Source organism: Rattus rattus, chromosome 4 (genome assembly GCF_011064425.1).
Source record: "Rattus rattus isolate New Zealand chromosome 4, Rrattus_CSIRO_v1, whole genome shotgun sequence".
NCBI lineage: Eukaryota > Metazoa > Chordata > Mammalia > Rodentia > Muridae > Rattus > Rattus rattus.
In genome coordinates this window covers 66,431,372-66,458,107 of record NC_046157.1, presented here as the reverse complement: position 1 = coordinate 66,458,107, position 26,736 = coordinate 66,431,372, and the positions used below count along the sequence as shown (strand labels likewise).

Below are 26,736 nucleotides of genomic sequence, written 5' to 3'. Positions count from 1 at the left end.
AATTCCTATTTCAAAGGAGATGAACATCACTCATGACACTGACACTTGAGTTGATTCCCTGACTTCAACACACACAACTCTGTGTGTGTACGGACATAGTCATATGCCCCAACATACATAGAAAAACACACACATGCATATAACGTTTTAATTTTAAAATTAGATACAAATTCATTTAGAAATGTGATGGTATTAAAACAAGATACGTGGTGTGTGTCACACTCTAACCTTGCTAGTAAACTTTACACGAATTTTAAGTAAATATTTGAACACAACCCTCGCATACATAGAAGAGCCTATCTTCTTCACATGTCTAGCATGACATATACAGTGAGAAGACAATCCTCACTAAAACACTCATCACGAAAAACAATGAAGAACATGGATATTTACTATACTTGCTATTTTGGTTTAGAAACATGTAACATAAACTATAGAGAGGTTGAGACACAAGAAAGAAAGATCTGTGGCATAGAAGTGTCTCAATTATCAGGTGGGTTGCAAAATGTCAAGGAAATGTAGATTGTATTTCAAATAGTAGTGTTAATTAATCTAACTCCTCACATTACAAAGTTAATGAAAAACATTCACAGTTGACTGACATGAATCCAGACATCTCCCAGGGAATTTGAGTTATGCAATAAATCTTTAGCATCTTTATGCTGGAGTCTCCTCCTCAGTTATGCAACAAGACTTGTTTCATCAGGTTTTATAAAATTGGATAGGTTAATATGTTCCAAAAGCAATAATGATCCTTGTGACTATTATGTAGAATCATGTTTATTTTTATCATCATGATGGACAGACACTATTCATAATTTTATTAAGTACATTTCACAAACATTTCTTAGGGAACTGAAAAAAAAATTCAATTAATCCACTCAAAAATTCTAACATTAAATCAAGGATTTCATCTTAAGCCAGGTAGATGCATAAAATATTAATTTATTGACCACCCTAGCACAACGCCCTTATTTACAGTGCATAACAAGTTCTTCATATTCACAGGATTCACATAATCTCAACTTATTTCACTAAACATATTTTCAAATGTAAAAAACTGTTTTTCCATAATAGAGATGTTCAGTGATACTGAATTTGCCCCACTGCAAAGCACTCAAAAAGCTTCTCATTTTTCTTAGGAACTGTGCTTTAACATATTCACTTATTAGTAGGCTAAGTAGCAGATGTAAACATTCGATGTTGAATTTCACTTAGGAAGCAGGGAAGGAGAAACAACAGCTTTAGAATATATGCACAATGCATTTTTGTCGTGTGCACGCTTTGTTTTCTAATTTTTATTCTTTAAAATGTATTAAAATGGATATACCTGAATTACAGATTGACTAGCCATTCTAGTCTGTGGCTGCTTACATTGCTGCAGTTGACAATTTTCTCAGTCCATAATTTAAACTGGAAGAAAGAAGGCGATCACCCCATCTGTTTCTTACACTCATCTGGTTGAAGATCTATCCTGGCTCTTTCTTTAAGTACAAAATCATACTTACAAATTGGTGGTCTTTGAAAGAAAAGAAAAGAAAAGAGGAAAACATATTAAAGCATAAAGTAGCAAATTCTATTTCCTTTCAATGTATTAATGTAGTATTAGAATAGTATATTCTGTAACTAGCTACTTTTCCAAAAGAAGGGCATTGGAACTATCCCATAGAACTGAATTCACTTGTCTCATCTGTTAAGGGTAACATAGAGAACATACTCCTAAGAAGGAAAATAATTCTCCTTTCCACTCCTATCTCTGCTACCATGCAGATCTTCACATGGCATAGGAGAATTGTGTAGGACAATAAATGGTGCTACTGAAATTGGTGTTTTCCTGAATTCAATGTTAAAGTACCTATAATACTCTTTCCATCATGACTAACACCAAGGAGACAGAGTGACATGTGAAACATATTTATCTACATGCATTTCTTCAACCCTGTTTTGCCATTCATTAAAATGGAAATAACACCATGTAATATATTGTACATTTTATGAGACTGCATTTGAGATGTCTAATAGGTCAAACAGCTATGGTTAATTAAGACTCTTGTCCAACTGCTTATTTTCCTGTTAATATTTGAAGAAACCTACAAACAAAACAAAAACCAAACAAAAAAAGTACAGGGTATCAAGTTAAATAGCAAAAGCTTGGTACAAATCTATGGAAGGGAAAAATTAATGCATGGTAGAAGTAAACATTTTTTAAAAATCATCAATAGTAGCTAAGTCAAAAGACATCAAGACAACCACACAGGTTATCTTACTTTTATCAACCTCCCAGCTGGTGGAAATACTATTGGGTGTTTGGTGGTGTTATTTATTGTTGTTTGTTTGTTTTTCTTCTTATAGTGCTCGGGTTGGTCTTGAGTGTCCTTTAAACCTTCTGCTCTATCCTGCCTATGTAGAGACTGCAGGCATGAACCACGATAGCTGTCAGTGTTATAAAAACACTTAGGAGAAGATTGTATTTAAAATGCTTGACTTTTATAAGAAATACATTTTATGTTTGCATATATAACATAAACTCTGATCATCTTAAAAATTAACAGAGGATAGTTCACATATTTCACATTTGACATAATAAAATCTGGTTACAACTTTCATTTTCATGCCATGGGACTATAATTGTGGAATGATACCACTCAAATCTGGGAAAAAGTTTTAAATATTCAGAGAAATGGCTTTCATTATGTTATAGTGTCTGCTTCTAGGAACTGAAGTTGACTCAGAGGTTGAAGGCACTTCTTGCTCTTACAAAGAACAATGGGGTTTCCATTTCCACCAACCACAAAACAGCTGAAGACAGCGTCAGAGGATTGGATTCCCTCTTCTGGAATATGTGGGCACTACATGCAAGGAGTGTAAAGTTGCCTCCATAGGCAAAATACGCATACGCATGAAATAATTAAATATTAAATATAAAACTTTAAAAAATATAATTAAAGAAAAGTCAAGGGAAGATTTCTAGTTCCTCAAAAACGTTTACCAATACTTGCTCTGTTCTGTTGTACTTATACATGAGTATGGCTTTGATATTTGAATTTCCTGTGCCACATTTTTACACTCTTTTTGTATTAAAAATGTGTCAGATCTACCAATGAAAAAGCTACTTCAGCTGCTCAGTGCCTTTGCTGCATGTCTAAGATGTATGAACAGCGCAAGGACGTCTTCTTTCATTTTTTACAATAGAAATAAGCTCACAAGCTGATCACCATGTATTTAGGTTACTAATATTCAGACTATATGTCCTATTAAATAACCTTCACTTCATAAGGCATGTGCAATATTGTAAGGGCAGTTTAAGCAAATGTGTAAGGCCTAGCAACCTTAAATTTTGCCAGTGTGTACGCGAAAGTTCAGTTTTCTTTCTCTTTACAGTATGAAAAGTCACCTGTTTTCACTGCCATGACTCTCAGTGTTTTATTTTATAAAATTGATATGTCCTGCTTTTGCATGAAAATGCTATTTCAAAGAAAATATCTACTTGTTACAAGTCCCAAGAGAAAAAATGTTTCTATGCTTTTTATTGTAGCATACCCATTGAATATTACACTTCTAATAATTTGCTTATTAGAGATTAATACATGAGAAAAATATTTCATCGAAATAACATAAACTTTAATTGGAAGTTTAAGTTAATTGTTTAACTTAAAACATTGGAAGTAATTCTAAGATAATATCTAAAATTAAATCAATCTAGTTTTTACTGCAACCTATAAATAACAAAACAAATTATAAGAAATACATTTTCCTTATTTTAAAAATCTTCCTGAGACCTTTGCATGACTTGCCACATTTACTATTCTAATATTCCTGTGCAAAATGGCTTAGAGAAAGATTTTAAGCATTAATACAGGGACAGAAATATACCCTGTCTTAACTGCTAGACAGCCATAAATTCTCGACATACAGGTCATAGCTAGATAAAGTGTGTTTAAAGGCTGGAAGTAAATTAACCTAGGTTAAATACTTCTCCAAGTCTGTCTAGTACACCATGAAATCAGGCCTTCTAAAGAACATCTGTCCAAAAGTAATTTATTAGCTCCTTGGAAATCAACCTCAAAGATATTTATAGAAGTTCTGCATTTATAAAACATATACATAGCCCTGCTCAAGTGCAGACCACACCAGACAGAAGAACAAATTGGTACCTAGGCCAACAGAGAAGATTCATCTCACAGTTGATTAAAGAAGATGCAAAGACCCAGTGCCAAACCCATACAGGCTCCTTTCTGGCGCCTACAATCCTTCCTCCTCCTCTTTTTCCCATTCCCCTGGCTCTGTCAGAGAGGTCGGGGCAAAAAGAGAACACAGCCCACAGAATCAACTAAGCAGGGCTTATAGGGGCTCACAGATTCTAAAGTCACAGCCAGGAAGCCTGTACCGGCCTAATCTAAATCACGTCCATACGTGTTCTGGATGTGTAGCGTGGAGTTCTTGTGGGACACCTAACAGTGGAGGCAAATTGGGATGCTGTACCTCCGCTGGGTCGTCTCATCCAGCCTTGATACGAGGGTATGTGCCTAGTTCTATTGCAACTTGTGCTGTGTTCAGTTGATATCCCCGGGAAGCCTGCACTTTTCTGAGGGAAATGGGGGAGGAGAGGATCTGAAGGAGATGGGAGGTAAAATAGGAAATAGGAATCCCCAAAGAATACAGATAAATGATATAAAAAAACAAAAATAAATTCAATATGTGGTTGAAACTTTAAATGGACTCATAAAAAAAAAGAACAAAATCTACAAAGAGTTAATTTATCAAATTCCTTCGTAGAAGAAAATATGATTTTTTTTACCTTTTATGCTTTAAAGGTATTATAGTACAATATTATAATCAATCATTTCTTATAGAAAGCTAAGATATATGAATAACATTTTCAGACATATTATAATCTGTCCCAAATCAGAAAAAATGATTATCCAAAGAAAACAATTTGTCATCTTTTGAGAAAGGAAAAAAAATATACCACTAAGCTTTTCAATACAATCAGAGCAACAGACACCATAGCGACCTGTAAAAGTATCGAAAGTAAAATGTGTTTCAGGCTGAGGCAAACATGAGGACTTCTCCAGAGTACAGACTGACAGATGACCTCATCATTGTCATTTGAAAAATGCCAATTAACAACAAGCTCTATTTGCATATCTGCTATTTGAAATGTAAATAAAAAATATCCGATGGGGTAAGAAACAAAACAAAACAAAACAAAACTAGAACCAAGCAACCAATCAAGTAGCAATCCAAAAGTAATCCAAAAGAATAAAACCGGTATGCATTCATTGTTAAGTGGCTATTAGCCCAAATGCTTGAATTACCCTAGATGCACAGAACACATTAAACTCAAGAAGGATGACCAAAATGCAAATGCTTCACTCCTTCTTTAAAAGGGGAACAAAAATACCCTTGGTGGGGAATAGGGAGGCAAAGTTTAGAACAGAGGCAGAAGGAACACCCATTCAGGGTCTGCCCCACATGTGGCCCATACATATACAGCCACCAAACTAGATAAGATGGATGATAGGAACCAGATGTAGATCTCTCCTGAGAGACACACCCATAACACATAAATACATAAGCGAATGCCAGCAGCAATTCACTGAACTGAGAATGGGACCCCCGTTGAAGGAATCAGAGAAAGGACTGAAAGAACTTGATGGGGATCGAGACCCCATATAAACAACAATACCAACCAACCAGAGCTTCCAGGGACTAAGCCACTACATGGACTGAACCTGGGCTCCCACCTCATAGGTAGCAATGAATAGCCTAGTAAGGGCACCAGTGGAAGGGGAAGCCCTTGGTCCTGCCAAGACTGAACCCCCAGTGAACGTTATTGTTGGGGGGATGGCAGTAATGGCGGGAGGATGGGGAGGGGAACACCATATAGAAGGGGAGGGGGAGAGGTTAGGGTGATGTTGCCCCGGAAACCGGGAAGGGGAATAACAATCGAAATGTAGATAAGAAATACTCAAGTTAATAAAGATTTAAAAAAAAAAAAGAAAAGAAAAAGAATAAAACTGAAAAGTAACCTAGACGTGGTGATTTAAATGAGATGCCCCCCATAAGCCTCAGGCATTTGAATCCTTGGATTCTAGTTGGTGGTGTTTGGAAAGGATTAGAAGGTGTGGCCTTTTGGGGGAAGGAGTGAGACTGGGATTGGCTTCCTGTTCCAGAAGTCTCCTTCCATAACCAGGATGTTCTCTGCTTCCTGTTTATGCATTGGGATATGAAGTCTCAGATATTGCTCTAGTACCATGCCTGCTTGTCTGATGCTCTGCTTCTTGCCATAATGACTCCTATCTCTTTGGAAGTTCAAGCACCACTTAATGTATTTTTTGTAAGTGGACGTAATCATATTTGTTTATCATTACAATATGAAGTAACTAAGACAGTAGTAGAGGAACACTTGTCGGAAGAGCAATAAATATATACTGCTGTTCAAAAGTAGCAAGACTTATAGCTACTTTGAAAAATACTTTGATTGTTTCTTTTTTTTTGTTTTTTTTTTTTTTTGTTTTTTTTTTTTTTTTTTTTTTTTTTTTTTTTTTGGGCTGACTGAACCCAGGGCCTTGTTGCTAGCAAGCGCTCTAGCACTGAGCCAAATCCCCATCCCTGATTGTTTCTTATAAAGCCTAAGACATATCATATGATTCAACAATCCTGCTTCTTGATATCTATACAAGAAAAATGACACCTTATAATCATATAAAAACCCATATGCAAGTACAAGTTTACTAATAAGAAACAAAACTAAGTGCTCGCATTGGAAGCACAAATACTAAAATTGGAACAATACAGAAAAGATTAGCATGGCCCCTGTGCGAGGATGCATAAAAATTCATAAAGTGTTCCTCATTAAACAAACAAACAAACAAACAAAACTATAACTCATGTCTTTTAAATGGTGAGTGGGTAAGTTGCATAATACTTTTAAATGAAATACTATTAATTCATAATCTTCAGTGATATAAAGAACAGCTACATGCAAAATGCCACATATACAATGACCTTTAATCCTATGTTTATAATATCTGGAAAAGTATGAGCCAGTCACAGCAGATAGAGGTTGGAAGTGGAACCAAAAATCAAAGATCATTTAGTACAAATAAAAAATGTTCTGAATTTTTCTTCTGTCTGTAATTGAAATCCTTCACTTACTGAAAGTCATACAAATACACACCAATAAGAAATATTTAGTATTAAGGTTTTAAAGGTGAGTTTAGTCAGAGATTTTTCTGGAAACCATCCAAGGTCACCCCTCTCATATGTATGTTCCTTAGTTCCTCAGATCTAAGATCTTGGTTATAGGGAGTTGCTGGGAGGAGGTTCTGTGTGGTTTCTAACAATCTGTATCTGGAGGAGTAAATGTTTATTAAGGGTATGCAAATTACGGTGGGTCATCAGACATCACATCTTTTGTAACCCACATCTTCCACAGTTTGGCAGTCTGAATTCTCACAAGACTGTGTATTATCTGTGTGGACACATCTAAAGAGAAAACGCTGCCACATGGTTTACATTGATTTTCCAGTCAATTAAAATTAGCATACTTTTATCCAAGTATCTGTTAGCATTGCTGTCTCTGGTCAGATGATATTAATAGCCTCATTAAATATAGAGAAAATGTACTTTAGAATTTTATTTTCTGAGTCAAAGGAATTACATGCAACTGTTATTCTTTTTAAATTTAGTAAATTATTGCAACTCACCCACAGTTTAGGTTTTAAGAAACAAAATCCCATGAGCTTTGTCCATAGTAAAGACTGTGTCCTATTTCTTATATTATGAGTGGGTATTATAGAGCATGTATCCTGCATTAAAATCAGCTGATAAATTAGTGATACAAAAAGAAAACTATTAGTGATTATGTCTTGGTTGAAACATTATATATGAATCAAAATTTCAAAATCAACAATTAATAAGTTAAGCCTCAAGGAACTGAAGAGTTTCCATAAGGCAAGGACACTGTCAACAGGACAAAATGGCAGTCTAGAAAATCGGAAAAGATTTTTACAACTTTACATCTGATATTTGGGTATCAGAGGACTGATAGCCAAACTATATAAAGAACTCAGGAAACAAGACAGCAACAAACCAAATAACACAATCAAAAATGGGACACAGAGTTCTTACAGAGGAATGGCTAATGGCTAACAAGCACTTGAGATTTTTATCCCACTTCCCTCAGAATGGCTAAGATCAAAAACTCAAAGGATAGCTCATACTGAAGAGGATGTAGAGCAAGGGACACACTGCTCCTTTGTTGGTGGGAGGGCAAACTCATACAACCAATTTGGAAATCAATTTAGTGGTTTCTCAGAAAATTGGGAATACATCTACTTTATGACCTGTCTATCCCACTCCTGTACCCAAAAGATGCTCCACTATACTACAAGGACACTTGTTCAAGTATGTTAATAGTTAGAAATATAGTTTTATTCATAGTAGCCAGAGACTGGAAACAAGCTAGATGTCCCTCAACTGAAGAATGGATAAAGAAAATGTGGTACGTCTATACAGTGGAGTATCACTCTGCTGTTAAAGACAGTGACATCATGAAATTTCAGGCAAATGGATAAAACTAGAAAAGATCATCCTGCATGAAGTAACCTAGACCCAGAAAGACAAACGTGGTATGTCCTCACTTGTAAGAGGATATTACTCACAAAGTACTGGAAAACAATGCTAGTAACAGGAAGGGCCCTAGGGGTGGAAGGGTGCTTGAATCTCACTGAGAAGGGGGATTAGACAGTGGTGGTGACTAGAGGGAAAGGGCTGGTTGAGGAGGAGGGGGAACGGGAACAGGAGGGATCAGTTGCAGAGAGGACTGAGGGAGAGAGTACTGGGAGAATAAACTGGATTGTGGAGGGCATATCCAGGACTAGCCAAAAACCTAGAACAACAGAAATTCCCAGGAATCTAAGCGACTAAGACACATAGGAACGGGAAATATGGAGCCTGAACTAGCCATCTCCCATACCCAGTCAAAACTGCTAATGGAGAAATTGAGACACCAACCCAGACACAAAACGTTAGAGCCAAAATCTGTTCCACCTACAAGATGTACATGGGTAAAAGATGGAGCAGAATTTGAGAGAAGGGCCAACCAATGATTGGCCCATTTTGAGACCCATATCATGAGAGGGAGCCCAGCTCTGACACTCTTCATGATAGTCTGCTATACTTGCAGACAGGAACCTAGTGTAACTGTCCTCAGAGAGGCTTCACCCAGCAACGGATGGAAACTGATGCGGAGACTCACAGCCAAACATTAAGTGGAGCTTTGAGAATCCTGTAGGAGGAGGAGGAAGGATTGAAAGAGCCTGCAGGAAATATCACAAGAAAATCTACAAAAGCAACTAACCTGGGTACATAGGTGCTCGTAGAAATTGAACTGCCAACCAGAGAATGTGCATGGGACTGACCTAGGCCATCTGCACATATGTAACAGTCATGCTGCCGGGTCTTTATAAGGGACTCCTAAAGTGGGAACAGGGGCTGTCTCTGACTGCATAGGCTGCCTTTGAATCCCTTTCCCCTAACTAGGCTGTGTTATCTAGCCTCAGTAGCAAGGATGTGCCTAGACTTTATGTGCCGAGGCTGATTGACATACACGGGAGGCTTCCCTCCCCTGTTCTGAGGAGAGAGAAGGGGGGACTGCGTGGGAGGGAAGAGAGGGGACACTAAGAAGAGAAGATGGAGGGAAAGTTATGATCAGGATATAAATCAAATAAATAGTTTAATAAAAATTTAAAATAGTGATGGAATACAGAAAGTATTAATAATTATGTCTTAGTTGAAACATTACATATGAATCATTTTTAAGAAATTACTTGCAATGAATATTCATTAATTAGTAGAAATGCTTTTTTTTCTTGTAAAAATGAGTACCAAAACAGGTATAGATTAAAACTACAACTTTGGTCTTCATTGTATGATATCCTGCTCCAACCACATTAGTGTAAGAAATTATATTAAATGTTTTTGCACTTATGTATATTGATTTTGATACTTTTGCATAAATTCCAACCACTGGGACAATGAAACTGCTTTTTGTCACTCTAATAGCATTTTAACGATTTTTGAATGTATGTGTATTATTGTACTGTAATTATAAGATGATTTGCATTTAAATTAATTTGTCCACCCTCCTCTGTGGATATAGAACTCATCTAAATGTATGCCCTCAGCTTCGGGAAATGTCTCAGTCAGTAACACAAGATGGGGACCTGAATTGGATCACTAGCACTGACAGAAGAAGGCTGGCACAATGCCATTCTTATAAGTTGAACAGATACCTGGGACTCATTATAATGATGCCAGAGAGAGACCCTTTCTTCAGAAAAATGTGAATGGTGCCTGAAGAATAATATCTAAAATGTCAGTACACGTGTACATGTTGAAATGCTCTCGTACACACATACAGACGTTTTATCACTATATCAACATAAACATATAAATACATATTTAATATATATATAATGTTTTGCTTTTGGTTTTACTTTCTTCAGCTACTTGTTTTCTGTACTGCACTTTCATGTATAACAGATGATTGGGAATTCAAATTATACACCAGTTGGTTGATAGATAAAAGGCGAGTGAAAATAGAAATATTACAACAAATGAAAGAGATTACAACCAAGTCACAAACTATTTCTTTTGTGATGTGAATATGGGGAGGGATGTGCATGAGATATTCATGTATACATGTGTGTATGTGGGCTGCACCTATCTATGCCGGCACATGCAGAGGCCAGAACACAATGTTGGTATATTCCTCCGCCATTTTCTACCTTGTTTCTTTGAGATAGGATGCCTTACTGAAGTTGGAGATGTCTGTGTTGTCTAGCCTAGCTAATCCCCGCCGCGATTCCCTTGTCTCTTCCTGCAGGTCTGGTATTACAGTTGCAAGATGCAATGCCTGACCTTCTCAATGGTGCTAGGAATCCTCCCCAAACCCTTGTGATTTACCCTAATACAAAAGGCATGCACTCTCTCCTACTTCTCTGCCTCAATCTTTACTGAAGCTGCTGAGATTTACAGCTCGCTGATCCCCTTATTTTGCTCTTAAACTCTAGTAACATTATTTTTGAGTTTCAAAACAAAACAACAAAATTAAGTGTTGATAGACCTTTAATATTATACAAATGCCCCACCCTTGTAATACCTTGTGAAATTATGTGTGTTTGTGTGTTTTTTCTTTGCTTAGACAATGTGATTCTAAACTGTCCTAAGTATCACTCAAGACAAAATAAATACATTATATAATATTTTATAATATTTATAATACATTTTAACATCCTAGGATTCACATATAATAAAATTAACCAACATTTTTACCCATAAATTCTTAACTAAAATTTACAAAGTACTTTTAACATAAGACAAAATATTGTAATCAAAATTTCAATTTCCTACCTTTCTGGATGTGTGAGAGATTTAAACACGAGACTCTTTATTCTGTACTCGCATGTGGGACAGAAAGGATTTGTGGACTGATAATATGTCATGGAAATGCGGGAAATATTCACAATATCATTTACGAACTGAGCAAGAATCTTAAATTCTTGAAGATTAGCAAATGGCATGGTCTTCCTAAGTAGAAAAACAATTATATGTTCAATATATTAGTAGGTTAAATATATTTTAGATCAGTATAATAATAATGAGGCAGAACACAGAGGACCATTTTATAGGGAAGAGGTCAGACAGAACTGAACAGAACAACAATAAAAGTCTACACATTCCCATATAGACACAGAGAGCATGTACTTGTGTCTGAGATTGTCTATCCTGTGTTTGACTTTATAGATCCTGCTTCAACCATCTCAGTTCCTTCAACTGACAAGGAGTTCAAATGAAAGACAATGCCCTCTAACATTCTTTAAAATAATTTTCCTTAAAGCAAATGCCAATAAAATACTGAGATTTAAAATGAAAAGTTAAAGTAATATTTTATAAGCATAATTTCATGACCACTCTCAATGTATCAAGATAGTATCCTTGCTTCAAGCATATGCTTGGACCCCATTTAACCAGAAACTGCCTTTTTAGACTATTATAAAACCGGCCATTTTAAATGTAAAAGAGCAAAGACAAAAACAAAACTAAGATACAAGTTGCTTTCTAGAATTCACCCAACTATTAGTCATGTGTTATATAAGAACGTCCTTCCCACGTTCTTCACACCAGAAATAGGAGTCCATACGATAATTCCCAGTGTTATAGGATTGGCCTAATCCAATCAAAACAGAGCCCTTTCTATTGCCACCTCTCAGTGGTTAAAAATGAGGATGTAAAATAGATAGGCCAGAGGAACCACAGGATTTGGGTCTGAAGAAAGTAAAGCGAAATAAATAATGAGGAGGGAAAAGGGAAGGAAGGAGAAAAAAGAAAAGACAGGAAAATCTTCCTTGAAAGCTGTACCGGTTTGCAGGACAAAGTGTTGGGGTAGAGGCATGTCTCCATTTTGAACAGAGGGTAGCACTTGGAATCCAGCATTTCCTGGCAACCTTGACCCCTCCTTTCTCTATCCCTTAAATTTTTCACGTAAGTTAGGCCCTCCAAAGGATGTTACCATTCCCTCCAAAGTTCATCTCTTTGTTCTTGCCCTGGCAGGGTTACTCACTTTCTCCTGCAGGATATAACTTCATTGACCTTGTCCACAATGTGTGCCAAAGAGCACGTGCAGATTTCTCAGTCACTGCAACACACCCAGTTAGGTGTTACTATAATTTCCCATCTTCTCCAGGGGTTCCAAATGCCTGAACTCATATCCCCTCTATTCCTCTCCTCTCTTCTCTCTTCTGCTTCTCCCTCCCCCAACACCATTCCCCAATTTTCCTTCCCCCTCCACATACACCCTCTCTGTCCTTCTCTATATCCCTATCCTTCTCACTACATTGAGATCAGATTGCCTCAGTGTAAACAATTATTAAAACTGGAAGAATGCAGCCTATTGTAACTTTGGTTTTATTATTAATTTAAAGTATATCTGAAGTACTAGTCAGAAATACTGAAAGACAGATCTAATTTATTAAAAAAGAAAACCTTCAGTGCTTAGCATGTTTCCTCTCAAAATATTCAATGAACAATTAAATTGGATACACTCTATAGACTTCTCAACTCCATGTAGGATGGTTTGGTACAGACAGTGGATTTTTTTTCAATATTTTTGAGGGTTCACTGTCCAAATTTTGAAATTATTCAAGACTGGTTTACTTTAATTAATTTTATATTTCAGGTGAATCATAAAAATGCATCACACATAGTTTTGGAAGCCTCCAAACCTCAAAAATATCTCTGGCTCTTTGCTTTGATTCCATTAAATTTGTCTAGTTCCCTTTGTCTGTCACTAAAATGCAACAGCAGCCATCTCTGAAGAATCTCAAATTTCCTATGATCTCACCAGCACTCATCTGAGTGACTGTTCGAATATGAATATTTAATGCTCATATCCCCTATTTAGAAGCCTACGGTGAGGTGTGGTGAAGCAGCTTAGTATGTGAGAGGCTGCCAAAGCTGATGACCTGAGTTTCCTTACTGGAGTTCAGATGATAGAAGCAAAAATGTAATACCCAGGAATTGTCCTTGGACCCCAACAGGAATGCATATATCATGTGTACTCTCCTTTAAACACACACACACACACACACACACACACACACACACACACACACACACACAGAGGCACGCACGCACACACGCTCACACGCACACACACACACACATTACATTTCACATCCTACTATTCAACTGAATGCTTTTAGTGATATTGAAAGAAATGATCTCACCACAACAATAGGTGTGATAATTAGGAGCCAATATATTTGCAGTGAAGTCCTAATTTATAAGAAAGAAAAAGAAGGAAGAAAGAAAGAAAGAAAGAAAGAAAGAAAGAAAGAAAGAAAGAAAGAAAGAAAGAAAGAGAGAAAGAAAGGGAGAGAGAAAAAGAAAAGAAAAGAAAAAGAAATAAAAATAAGAAAAGATGTAATGTTCACAGGTCATGTATAAGAACAAGGGCTGAGCCAGACAAAAATGGGAGGAAGAACTATTAAATAGTTCTATTAATAGTCAATTAAATAGACTTGGGAGATCCTACTTTTCTCCGTATAATACTGCACATTTTGTACAAAGAGCAAATATTCCTATTTCAGTTCTTGAAGAGGAAATATGGAGCCTTGAGTATACTCTTATTTGGACAAAAGTTCAAATGCCAAATAACTGATAGAAAACCCAAGCTTAGATTGTTACATATGGTTACATATTGTACTAGGATGCATGTTCTCATAGTCTTATCCCTTTTTATACTGAACCCATTATGAGGAAAACACATCACTATTTCATCGTGTTTAACTGTTTGTGAAATAAATGAGAACAAATGTCTTTACCTACTGGAAACATGGAAGCAACTGTCAGTAGTGTAGTCCCGTGCTATTTATGAGTTTAGTTAACTGTTTTCTCCCGACTTTTGAAAGCAACTTCTCCCAGTTTGCTCATGAGATTGCATTACTTTCAAGGGTATTTACTCCTCTTCTGTGGTCTCACACCATATTATGTGGTAATCTATCCTGAAACTCATTACTCATATTCAATTGTGTATTACTTCCACCAGTGTTTTGCTTCTTTCTGAGCAATAAAACTATTTCAGGTTGAGTGCCCTGAAGGACTTTAAAAATATAAATATATTTAGTCATAAACAATGTGCTAAAATTCATTTAAAATGTAACTGCCTATTTCTGATAAGAATAAATGATAGAATACACATGTGTGTTTGTTTAAATATACAAAAACTTTATCCAATTAAGAGATCTATATTAAGAAACTATTTACTGAACAGTATTTTGTAGTACAACACATAACATATAAACAGGCTTGGGAGAAAACGAATTGAACTTTCTCTTGATGAAATGTAGACCCTGAGAGAAGTAATGAGTTTGGATCAAAATTATTCTATATCTTCTTTGAGAGACTGAAAAGAAGTGAAAAGGAAGAAAAATTATTTCACACTTCCATTTTCATGTCACCACCAATTTGTGAAGTTTCTTATGAATTTAAAAATTTATAGAATGAAATATGAAATTATTTGGGTAATTTTTTTTTTACTGGTCTGACATTGACCCAGGATTTCGGTGCTGGGAATAGTTGCAGCATCTCTGATGGAAGCTTTTAGTTTCATGGCACCTTCAAAGTTTCTAGTACTTTGCCAAAGGGTTTATTTCATTGTGATCTTCATGGGTAACAAAGTTTGAAATATTTTCTTCTATGCTACAAATTACATTTACTTTAAGATATGGTTATGTGTTATACTGTATGCCATTGCAGATTCTTTAATTAAACGTTTATAGAACCACAATATTAAGAAGAAGACTACCATTATTCACCAATTAAACTTGCACCTAGTCATGAATGTTTTTCTTTCTCTTAATTGACAATTGACTCAATCTGTATGTTGTACTATGTTTAGATACAAGACACAACATATTTAGTCTATTGGACAGTTTCTGTTATTATAACTAAGATGTGACGACAGTAAGGGTTGGAGATAGCAACTGTGACTCCTGAAACTCAGAGGTCACCGATTGCAGGTCAAAGTTGAAGCAAGTTTATTGCCTATTATTTGCCAAATAAAGTTTATTGTGTACTCAGTCACCAGACATAAAAAACAGTTTCGCTGTTAAATAACTTTGTAGTAGTTTAAACCAGTAGTTTAAACTATAATTTAGATATGTAGTTTCACCTTTATATCATTCTTTTGTTTAAGAGAAATTTTATTTTGTATTTTATGAATACAAAATAAAAAAACCAACAGCCAAGCTTAGATTGTTACATATGGTTACACATTGTACTAGGATGCATGTTCTCATAGTCTTATCCCTTGGCTATTGGTTTTAAGCAATAGTTGTTCAGCAAATTTAAGCTGAGAATGTGCTTAAAGATTATGTAGCTTTAGAAATGTATATATTGAAATATGCATATGTAAAAAAGTCAATTGCAATTAAGGAAAAAGGTGTATTCAACATGTCTTTGGGAGCCTTGGAACTCGGGTTTCTTTAAAAATTTGTGTCACACTATCCTTGACTGGTGGCACTAGGTTTTGATTTACGACACCATGAAAATGGTATTCGTCAAAAACTCGAGAAAGTGAGCAAGCAAGATGTTTAGAAGGAACACTGGAATTAAGAGCCAAAAACATGACCAAAAAAAATGGCTTTACCTAATCCTTTAATGTTTGTGGCCATAGGCTGTGAACGATGTGCTAACTATTTCATATTTAATTTTGTCCCATAGAATGAGAGAATAGAACATGATATATAAAATGTTCCTAATATTTAAGCCTCTTCAGTTAGAAATTTTACTACAAATTATCTACTAAGCCATTCATAAATATGCAAGTAAGCAAACATTTGATCTATGAAATAAATAAATAATAAATGATACTTACACATAGAGCCTCGGGTATTCCAATACTCCGAGGTCCTTTAATAAACCAAATGAAAGTGAGCCATTCTTCACAGTTTCATTCAAAGAGACTATATTGAGAGCAAAATAATAAGCTACAAAATAAAAACACAGAACATTATTTATGCTATATTTCAAACTTTGTTTTACTACACATGCAAATAGATACATAAGCACTCATGATACATGCATATTTTATATGCAAATAAAAATATTTAGATCAAATAATTTTACCAACGGATAATTCATTCTGCTTCTTGTCAAGTTCTTTACAAATTACAATTCTTAATTCTTTGAGAATTTCAAAAACTTTATCCTGATCATATTTATCCTCATCCCCAAGTTTCCAATCCACTAGACACACCCTTAATTTGTCACCCAGTGAACTTTGAGTTTCCCATAATTCCTCCTCACTGAGTACAGATTATGTTGTTCAACTACCCTTGGGAGTGGGACCTGTTTTGAAGGGTAAACAGCATACTAAGGGTCACATCTTTATAGAAAATTTATAAAACAACGAGTCAGGTTTTGAAGAATAAGAACCTGCCAGATGATCTTGAGTATGGTGATAATTTGAATAAATCAATGCTATATTATAACCGGTCTGCAAACTTGAAATCAAATACAAACATAGGATAACCCAATTAAATAATGTTATGTTTTTAAGGAACATATTTAAGCATTTATTATAAGGTCTCCTAATTACCTGATAATATATACAGCTAAATTTTCTTAACAACTTTAATTGTCAATGGCTTTGGCTGCTGAGGAATGGCAGTGAAGTTAAATATCTGTTAAAGTGTAAGTTCATTGTAGCTGTTATACCTCAGTTACATATGCTAATATATAATAAAAAAGGGGCCATATTGTGCACATGCACATGTACACACACACACACACACATTTTTAAAACATAAAGCATTGTGTTTTAAAGCACAAAATAATAAATAATTAAAAATATAAAAACCAATTGGCCAACATGATTCAGTACTGAGAAGTCATCCGTAGGATATATTTAACAATAAAGAATTAAGCAGTAAAAATTAACAATGAAAAGAAGGGTGAATCAAGAAACATATGTCGAAAGCTGAAATTGTGAAATAGGAGAAAGTATTCAACATTAGGAAGAAGAGAAAAGGGGAAGAAGAGAAGGGGAAGTGGAAAAGAGCATTGAAAACATGGAGATGTGAATGCAGGAAGTACATGAGTGTGCAGGAGTACATATGGGTGCAGAAAGTATACGTGAGTGCAAGAAGTACATGTGAGTGCAGGAAATACATGTGCATGCAGAAGTACATATGAGTGCAGGAAGTACATGTGAGTGCAGGAAATACATGTGAATGCCAGAAGTCCATGTGAGCACAGGAAGCATATACAACCAGGGCTTGAAACAGAGCTAGTGTGGTTGATTCAAACATTGCATGGGAATGATGATTCAATTGTCATTCTCCTCTTGTCTCTCACGATTGCCATAGTCTCACTTCTTATACTTACTATTATAATACTCATCTAACCATTGTATTTAGAAGCAAGTAACTGGATTCTTCAACTTACAGGTTTAAAAATAGTGATAAGTCATATGTAATGATTACTTATGACCATGCTTTCCATTATTCTCAAATAACATATGCTTGTCTATAATGACTCATATTATAAAAAAGGCAAACCACTTACTACAGAATGGACTTTGGCTATTGGTATCCAAAAATGCAGTGGTCCTTAGAGGCCATTCCTCTGTTTTTTTCTTCAACTCCTCTTTCCATAGATTAGCTTGAATACCTAAGATTTGAGAAAAAGAATATAGGAATTAAATTTCTGTCAAAAAGCACACAAACTCTTCAAACCACCAAAGTTCTTAAGTGATGTACGTGATCAAATATAGATTAAAAGTATTAAAAATATGCAAGATGCTTTACATCAATTTTCAAAGTAACTCTTATATTCAAGACTCACAAAACCATTCTACTCATTAGAACTTGGCATAATCTGAATGGATAAGATGCACTAGGTCAGATTTTACATTCTATTATAAATTCAGAAGTTTATTCACAAATCCTTTTACTAAATTCACCAGAATAAATGAATTACATACAATTTTAACACACAATTTAGCTCTAAAACTAAAGCTCCCAAATTATCATCTATGTACTACTGTATTTATAGTATATAGTATATCACATATTTACATATATTGTATGTATACCATAATACAATTAATACACATAAATATAAATAATATAAATTTATATATTGTGTATATTTCTTATATATACATATCTACATAAAAATATTAAATTAGTAGTATATTAAACATAACCAGATACCCCTTTCTGTCTACCTCAAAACTTTTAAATCTAATATGGTAGACAAAATGCTTAATGGACATTTTAGAAGTTTTAACTCTCCTTCAACCTTATGTTCCTAAACAATCTCTGTCGTTGACCTAAAACACAGATATAAAAACAATACTAGTAGAAAAGGAATCCCCCTCTGTAGATGTAAAGTAAATAAATCCCTTAATAGTGTGTTATGGATAGAAGAAATCTGTGGAATGGAAATGTGGATTTGACAAGAGCTGGGTAGGGCTAGCTTTATGTAGACATGCTCCATGTGTGGTCAGTAAGGCTGAATAAAGAGGGTGCCCTGGGCTCAGTTCAGTCTTCTTAATTAACTCCTACACCTAAGGCACCTTTGACTTTGTCAGCATTTCTGGAATATCTTGCCATGGTACTAACCAGATATTGATATATCTATGATATACTGAGACATGGAATCCTCTTTGGAAAAAACTGAACAGTCTCTGGAATTATTTTAAGTCCTCTTATTTTTTTAACTTTATACTTGAATGCCTTTTATTTACTTATTTATTCCTTCACAATTTCATCTATATAGATAATATGAATATGGTGGTTTGGATGAAAAGGGCCCTCATAAAGTCATAGGGAGGGGCTACATTAGGAGCTGTGGCCTTGTTGTGTGTTTCTGGGAATGGGCTTTGAAGTTCCAAATGCTCCCACCAGTCCCGGTATCACCCTCTCCTTCTGCTGCTGCTGCTCCAGATGTAGAGCTCTCAGCTACTGCTCCAGCACTATGTGTGCCTGCAGACCAATATGCTGCCCTCCATGCCAGTAATGTCCTACATCTATCAATGGTAAGCAAGCTCCATTTAAATGGTTTTGTTTTTGGTAAGAGTTTCTATGATCATGGTGTCTCCTCCCAGCAATGAAATTCCAACCAAGGCAGCATATAAAGTGCACTTTGATGATACCCCCATTATCTTCTTCCTCTCCTCCCACTTCATCCCAGCTTTTGTGGATTATTTATTTTCTCTCTATTTTTATTGGCAGGTTTTCATTTTTCAAAAGCTGTCAACATAGTTGCCCTTGTTAAATTTTACTGATATGGAAGGTATGAACGATATAGAATTCTTGACTACTTGCTCAGAGCAAATATAATGCTGGCTAGCCAGAGGTACACCCCTTCACTTGTCCCTACAAATTTCTATTAAAAGAAAGAAAGAAAGAAACAGTCTCCAGTGTACAAAAAATGTAAACATTCTGCCTCTAAACATAGGAAGAGAGGAGGGCAAATTCCTTAGACAAAAAATCGATAGTGAATGCATATCCTGCATCTACCATTACCCTTGTTGAAAAGTTTTCCCCAAACCATAATATACTAGCAGACTAGTATAAAGTTTACTTTAGCATCCAACCTAAAATGCTATTCTGATGGTGTTAATCGACTTCAAAAGGAATTGTAATAAACACAGCTTCTCTCACCAAGTCTTGGGCAGGAGTCTTTGTAAAGATTCCCACAGCCCACACACAAACCACTCTTATAATCTCTGTAGGAACGACATGGAAATGAAACAAAATTGCACTTTGTTTCAAAAGCTTCCAGGAACAAGTGAACTGCTCGCTGATGGTCACATTTAATGTAATTCATTCCTTAGGTGTGAGAAAAATAAGCAAAAATAACCATAAATACATGAAATCAAGATCAAGAGAACTAAAGAAAAACTGACCATTAAGTTATATCAAATTCTGTTTCTTATGTATACAAAGCACTGAAAATACAATTATAGTTCAACCTATCAAAATGTCCCATCAAAGTTTTAGATTGAGCATGACTTTGTCATGAAATTAATAAAACATTTTCGTAAATCAATAATCCAAAGAGCATAACTGTTTCAATTTGACAGGTTATACTAACACACCGCAACAATGTTTCCTATAGTATTCTCCTTTCTATTACTATATCTCTAAAACATTGATGAAATATCAAATATGTCTAGGGAGGCAAGTTGTGTTAAAATTCACTTATGTCATCCTTTCCCTATTTTTCATATTTTCTTTGGTTTATTCTTTAGTCACAGTGGCATTTGATCATGCACTTAACTGCCATAATGCTTAACCCCAAGTGTGAGACACAGAAGTGGCCAGAGTTGTCAAATCTCTGTATATGTGGAAATATATTGATCATAGTGCTAAATCTTGTAATCAGACTCACATTCTAGGATAGCCTAGACTATGTTTGCTATTGATTTTTTCTAGATAGCTGAAATTGTTCTTCGTGGTTACAATAATGAACTAAAATTGTTGAAACCACAGAAATCAGGTTTCATCCATGACCAGTTTTATATACTAGTAAGCTTTGTTTATTAAGTGGTATCAGTTGAAATTATTTCCTGCCAATAACTTTCTTAAGTCAGTATTGCATATGGATTGAAAAGCCAAATGTAAATTACTTTTAAAATACCTGACAAAAGAGATGTAGGACAACCTGGCTGATTTCTCCCACCATTTGGATAAAAATCAATGTGTCCCAATGGTTCTAGAATACCCAAACCTAGGAAGAAAACAGCCATGAAATCATAGAGCTTTTAAAATGTTTTGAGCAACTGTATACAACAAAACATCTGTAAAAATCCATTAAACTCGTTCTTCAGAAATTTGAATTAAAGATAAATGCTGTTCTGTTTTTGTTAGTTTCTTCTGACTCAAGCAACTCCTCTGACCATCTCTCCTTCTCCCCACTCCCTCCTCCCCCATCACTTTTTTCCAGAGATATATCAATATGAAATATAAATTAATGTATCCATATTCATATAAACAACAGCTCAAAGTACCCTAGAACTCACTATGTACACAAAGCCTGGCCCCAAACTTAGAATAATCCTCTTTTTAAATGATATCTACATATATCGAACCATCCCTGCAATGAAACCTACTTGATCATGATGGATGATTGTTTCGATGTGTTCTTGGATTCTGTTTGCAAGGATTTTGTTGAGTATTTTTGCGTTGATATTCATAAAGGAAATTGGCCTGAAATTCTCTTTCTTTGTTGGGTTTTTGTGTGGTTTAGGTATAAGCTTAATTGTGGCTTCATAGAAGGAATTTGGTAGTGCTCTGTCTGTTTCTATTTTGTGGAATACTTTGGATAGTATTGGTATGAGCTCTTCTATGAAAGTCTGATAGAATTCTGCACTGAACCCTGGGCTTTTTTTGGTTGGGAGACTTTTAATAACTGCTTGTATTTCTTTAGGAGTTATGGGACAGTTTAGATGGTTTGTCTATTCCTGATTTAAATTTGGTACCTGGAATCTGTCTAGAAAATTGTACATTTCATTCATATTTTCCAGTTTTGTTGAATATAGGCTTTTGTGGTAGGATCTGATGATTTTTTAATTTCCTCCCTTTTCATTTCTGATTTTGCTTATTTGGATACACTCTCTGGGCTCTCTAGTTAGTCTGGCTAAGAGTTTATCTATCTTGTAGATTTTCTCAAAGAATCAGATGGTTTTGTTGATTCTTTGTATAGTCCTTTTTGTTTCTACTTGGTTGATTTCAGTCCTAAGTTTGATTATTTCCTGCCTTCTACTCCTCTTGAGTGTATTTGGTTCTTTTTGTTCTAGAGCTTTTAGGTGTGTTTTCAAGCTGCTAATGTATGCTTTCTCCAATTTCTTTTTGGAGGCACTCAGAGCTATGATTTTTTCCTCTTAGCACCGCTTTCATTGTGTCCCATAAGTTTGGGTATGTTGTATGTTCATTGTCATTAAATTCTAAGAAGTCTTTAACTTCTTTCTTTATTTCTTCCTTGACCAAGTTATCACTGAGTAGAGCATTGTTTAACTTCCACATATATGTGGGTGGTCTGTCATTATTGTTGTAACTGAAGACCAGCCTTAATCTGTCATAGGACGCATGGGATTATTTCAAACTTCTTGTATCTGTTAAGGCCTGTTTTGTGACCGATTATATAGTCAATTTTGGAGAAGATACCATGAGGTGCTGAGAATATTCTTTTATTTTAGAATGAAATGTTCTATAAATATCTAGTAAGTCAATTTGGTTCATAACTTCTGTTAGTCTGTCTATGTCTCTGTTTAATTTCTGTGTCCATGATCTGTCCACTGATGAGAGTGGGATGTTGAAATCTCCTACTATTATTGTGTGAGGTGCAATGTGTGCTTTGAGCTTTAGTAAGGTTTCTTTTATGAATGTAGGTGCCCTTGCATTTCGAGCATAGATATTTAGGATTGAGAGTTCACCCTGGTGGACTTTTCCTTTAATGAATATGAAGTGTCCTTCCTTATCTTATTGAAAACTTTTGGTTGAAAATCTATTTTATTTGATATTAGAATGGCTACTACAGTTTGTTTCTTTGACCATTGGCTTGGAAAATTGTTTTCCAGCCTTTTACTCTGAGGTAGTGTCTGTCTTTGTCAGTGAGGTGTGTTTCCTGTATGTAGCAAAATGCTGGGTCCTCTTTACATATCCAGTCTGTTTTTCTATGTCTTTTTATTGGGGGAATTAAGTCCATTGATGTTAAGAGATGTTAAGGAATAGTGATTACTGTCTCCTGAGAGCCTCAACCAGAACAGTACAAATACAGAGGCGAATGCTAGCCGCAAACCATTGAATTAAGAATGGGGTCCCCACTGAAGGAATTAGAGAAAGAATTGAAGGAGCTGAAGGGGCTTGCAACCCCAAAAGAACAACAATACCAACAAACCAGAGCTCCCAGGTACTAATACACTAAGCAATGACTACACATGGATAGACCCATGGCTCCAGCTGCATATGTAGCAAAGGATGGCTTTGTTTGGTACCAATGGGAGGAGAAGCCCTTGGTCATGCTAAGGCTGGACCTCCCAGTACAGGGAAATGTTGGCATGGTACAGGAATGGGGGGTGGCTAGGGAGAGGGAACACCCTTATAGAAGAAGGGGATGGGGATGGAATAGGGGCTTATAGCCGGGAAACTGGGAAAGGGAATAACATTTGAAATGTAAATAGAAAATATTCAATAAAAAATGAAATCTCTTTTTCAAATTGATTTTCATAAAAGTTATTGTTAATAATTTTGCACATTTATTATTCCCATGTTTACTATGGGCCAATCCTAATACTTTGAGGTGGGTGGAGAGGAAAACTTTTGTAGTGGAAATGTTGTGTGATAGAGAAAAATATAAAAGAAACTGAGAGTACTATTTGCCAGAGAGTAATCAGTGCAATGGAGAAAGAAGATCAAAATAAAAAAACACCTAGCAAGGATAGTCCTTGAACACTTTTTTTAAAGTAGAAGGTAAAACTGGAAAACTTTTAAAGGTAGCTTGACTAGAGAATTTCCCATTCTGAAGTTAAATGAACAAGTTAAATGGATGTTTGAAGAGTGGGAGGGAAGGAGTCAACCCAATACGTGGGAGAGGACTAGGGTCCACAAAGAAACTGGCTAAGATACAATGGGCAAGGATCAGCACAGGCAAAATACTATTAGGTCACATGCAGCTGTCAGGGCAGTGGGATGTATGTCTCCCTCTTTGGATGATGGTGCCTCAGGCTTGTTGACTAGGTTTACTCAGTAGCAAAACTCTACAAAGCTTGCTGACTCTACTAGTAGATTACAACTTGAGCTAGGATGGCATGAGCCATGTGGCTATGATATATGAGCCTCTATTTATTTGTAGATTTCCAGGGCTCTGCAGAAGCTTCAAATTCTGAATATATCACCAATATTTCAATCTATAACCAAGAGGAGCATGAAAGGCATATTAAACTCAGAAAATCTGGGACTATACTTATATATGAAATCTCATTGCCATATAAGATACTTTAGCCAAGGGTGCAAGCAATTTCATGTTACTGAATTTTTGTGATAAATATTAGTGTCTAGGTATGGTTCAACAGCAACTTGATTTAGGTAGAGCATACAACAGAATCAAGTAATGTGTCATGATATCTTAAAGAGCCATAAAATACTTGGCATACACAGCATGAGGAGCAGATTTAAGGATTTTGATATAAAAAAAGATGAAAGCCCTTTAAAATCATTTAATTACGAGTCCTCAGACTCTACAAAAGCAAGTGTGCCATCAGTGTAGCAGTGGAGAATCCCTCCTTTAGTATTATAATCTACTCCGTTGAATTTAAGCAAAGAATGCCACATTTTAAGTAGGTCCCTAGAGCAGTGGTTCTCAGCCCTAGAGAGCAGTCACCAATCCTATGAGGGTCAAATGACCTTTACACAGGAGTCGCCTAAGACCACCAGAAAGCACAGATATTTACATTAAAATTCATAACAGTAGCAAAACTTAGTTATGAAGTAGAAATGACAATAATTTTATGGTTGTGGGTCACTGCAACATGAGGAACTGTATTAAAGGGTCACAGCTATAGAAAGGTTGAAAACCATTGCCCTAGAAGAAAGTTAGCTGTCGAGAGTAGTCTGAAGCCTCAGCATATCTCAGTTCAACATGAAAGCTAAAAAGCAAGAGGGTCCCTTTGAGACAAACCTCCCACCTATCAATGAGTAAGGATAAAGACAACAGAGCTAGGAAGAAACAACACATATTTATTATGGACTCACAAATGGTTCTTGAGGCCAGCCTGCCATATGTATATAGGCATATGCAGAAGAACATAACTTTAGAGGGTTTTTTTAATTGTTTTTAATGGTCCGTATGTAGGTGTGTCTGTGTGGGCATGTGCATAGAACTACAGGTGTTTGTGGAGGCCAGAACTATTTGACACCCCCTGGATCTAAAATTATGGGCGGTTGTGAGCTGCCCGGTATCAGTGATAAGAATTGAACTCTGAATCCCTGCTGAGGGCAGTAAGTGATCTGACACATAGAGCCATCTCAGCGGCACCCTGAGTACGTAATTTTTAAATCTAGATTGTGAAAACAAAAAGAAAGGGGATAATTGTCTACTTTTGGCTTGGCTTGCTTAACATAGCGATCCCGAGTTTCACCCATTTTCCTGAAAATGTTGGGATTTCATCTTTCTTTATGGCTATATAAATTCCAATATGTTTTCATATATTCATGGACATCTAGACTGCTTATATGTCCTTACTATTGTAAGTTGCATAGCTATAAATGTGGTTATATAGCATACATTCAGAAAAACATTGAGGTGAGTTTGGTAAGTAATCAAGAGTCTCCCTGATATGAAGAGTCTTGTCAGTGCTAGAATCACCAGATCAAATCCAGAAAGGCGCTCTCTTCTCTTCTCTTCTCTTCTTCTTCTCTTCTCTTCTCTTCCTCTCCCTCCCTCCTCCTCCTCCCCTCCCTCCTCCCTCCCTCCCTCCCTCCTCCCCCCTCCTCTCTCTCTCTCTCTCTCTCTCTCCCACTCTCTCTCTCTCTCTCTCTCCTCCCCAACTGACTCATCTCATCCATTCAATCAAAAGGACCTCAAGACAGTCTCAATAATTCTAATGCATTCACTCGTCCAACATTTTATAACCAATGGCATCAAAACCCTGCTAGAGAGCTTTATAAAGAAAATTAAAATCAATAGAGAACTAATCCCCTAATTCTAGAGAATATTCCTTATCTGTGGTTCTAGTGCTGTGCTCAGTTCTAGTTGGTTTGCATTCACAGGTGGAAAGTAAACAGTAACTAAATAGCAGCATTGAGCATGGCAAGGAAGTATGAAAAGTCAGTGACTGCCACCAGAACGAAGAAGTAAACCCCAAACATTGTATCTGCAACTCTTCCTCTTCCTGGGATCTATATTTCACATTTTGCTTTTAAACACAAACCTCAAAGATACTTATTATTTTACCTTGGGAGTCAGAGTGGATAACATCTACAAACTTTGCATCTGTATAATCTAATCTGCAATTTGATGGCTTTCCAGAAAATTTTGGTCCAGCTGGATCAAGGCCTGAAATGCAAAACATAGACTATCAATTGGGCCATATTTTACTAGCTTACATTACCTGATTTTCAATTATAAACATAAGCACTTGCAATTTTAGTTTAA

General features: G+C 35.8%; 1 protein-coding gene and 1 non-coding gene across 2 annotated transcripts in view; one reads left to right on the top strand and one right to left on the bottom strand.

Annotated features, from left to right (window-relative positions):
* Positions 1-903: 903 nt before the first annotated feature.
* Positions 904-26,736, bottom strand: part of Lipi (lipase I) — a 38,846-nt gene continuing 13,013 nt past the window's right edge. The window contains exons 5-11 of the mRNA XM_032899403.1: positions 26,536-26,637; positions 21,223-21,312; positions 20,244-20,411; positions 18,139-18,243; positions 16,448-16,559; positions 11,422-11,598; positions 904-1,519 (exon numbers count right to left, since the gene is read on the bottom strand). Coding sequence (XP_032755294.1) covers positions 1,432-1,519; positions 11,422-11,598; positions 16,448-16,559; positions 18,139-18,243; positions 20,244-20,411; positions 21,223-21,312; positions 26,536-26,637 — 842 coding nt within the window. The 3' untranslated portion in view covers positions 904-1,431. The remainder of the gene's footprint in view (positions 1,520-11,421; positions 11,599-16,447; positions 16,560-18,138; positions 18,244-20,243; positions 20,412-21,222; positions 21,313-26,535; positions 26,638-26,736) is intronic.
* LOC116899761 lies at positions 6,758-6,863 on the top strand. The gene has a single exon (XR_004387775.1). It is a non-coding gene; the product is annotated as a U6 spliceosomal RNA (small nuclear RNA).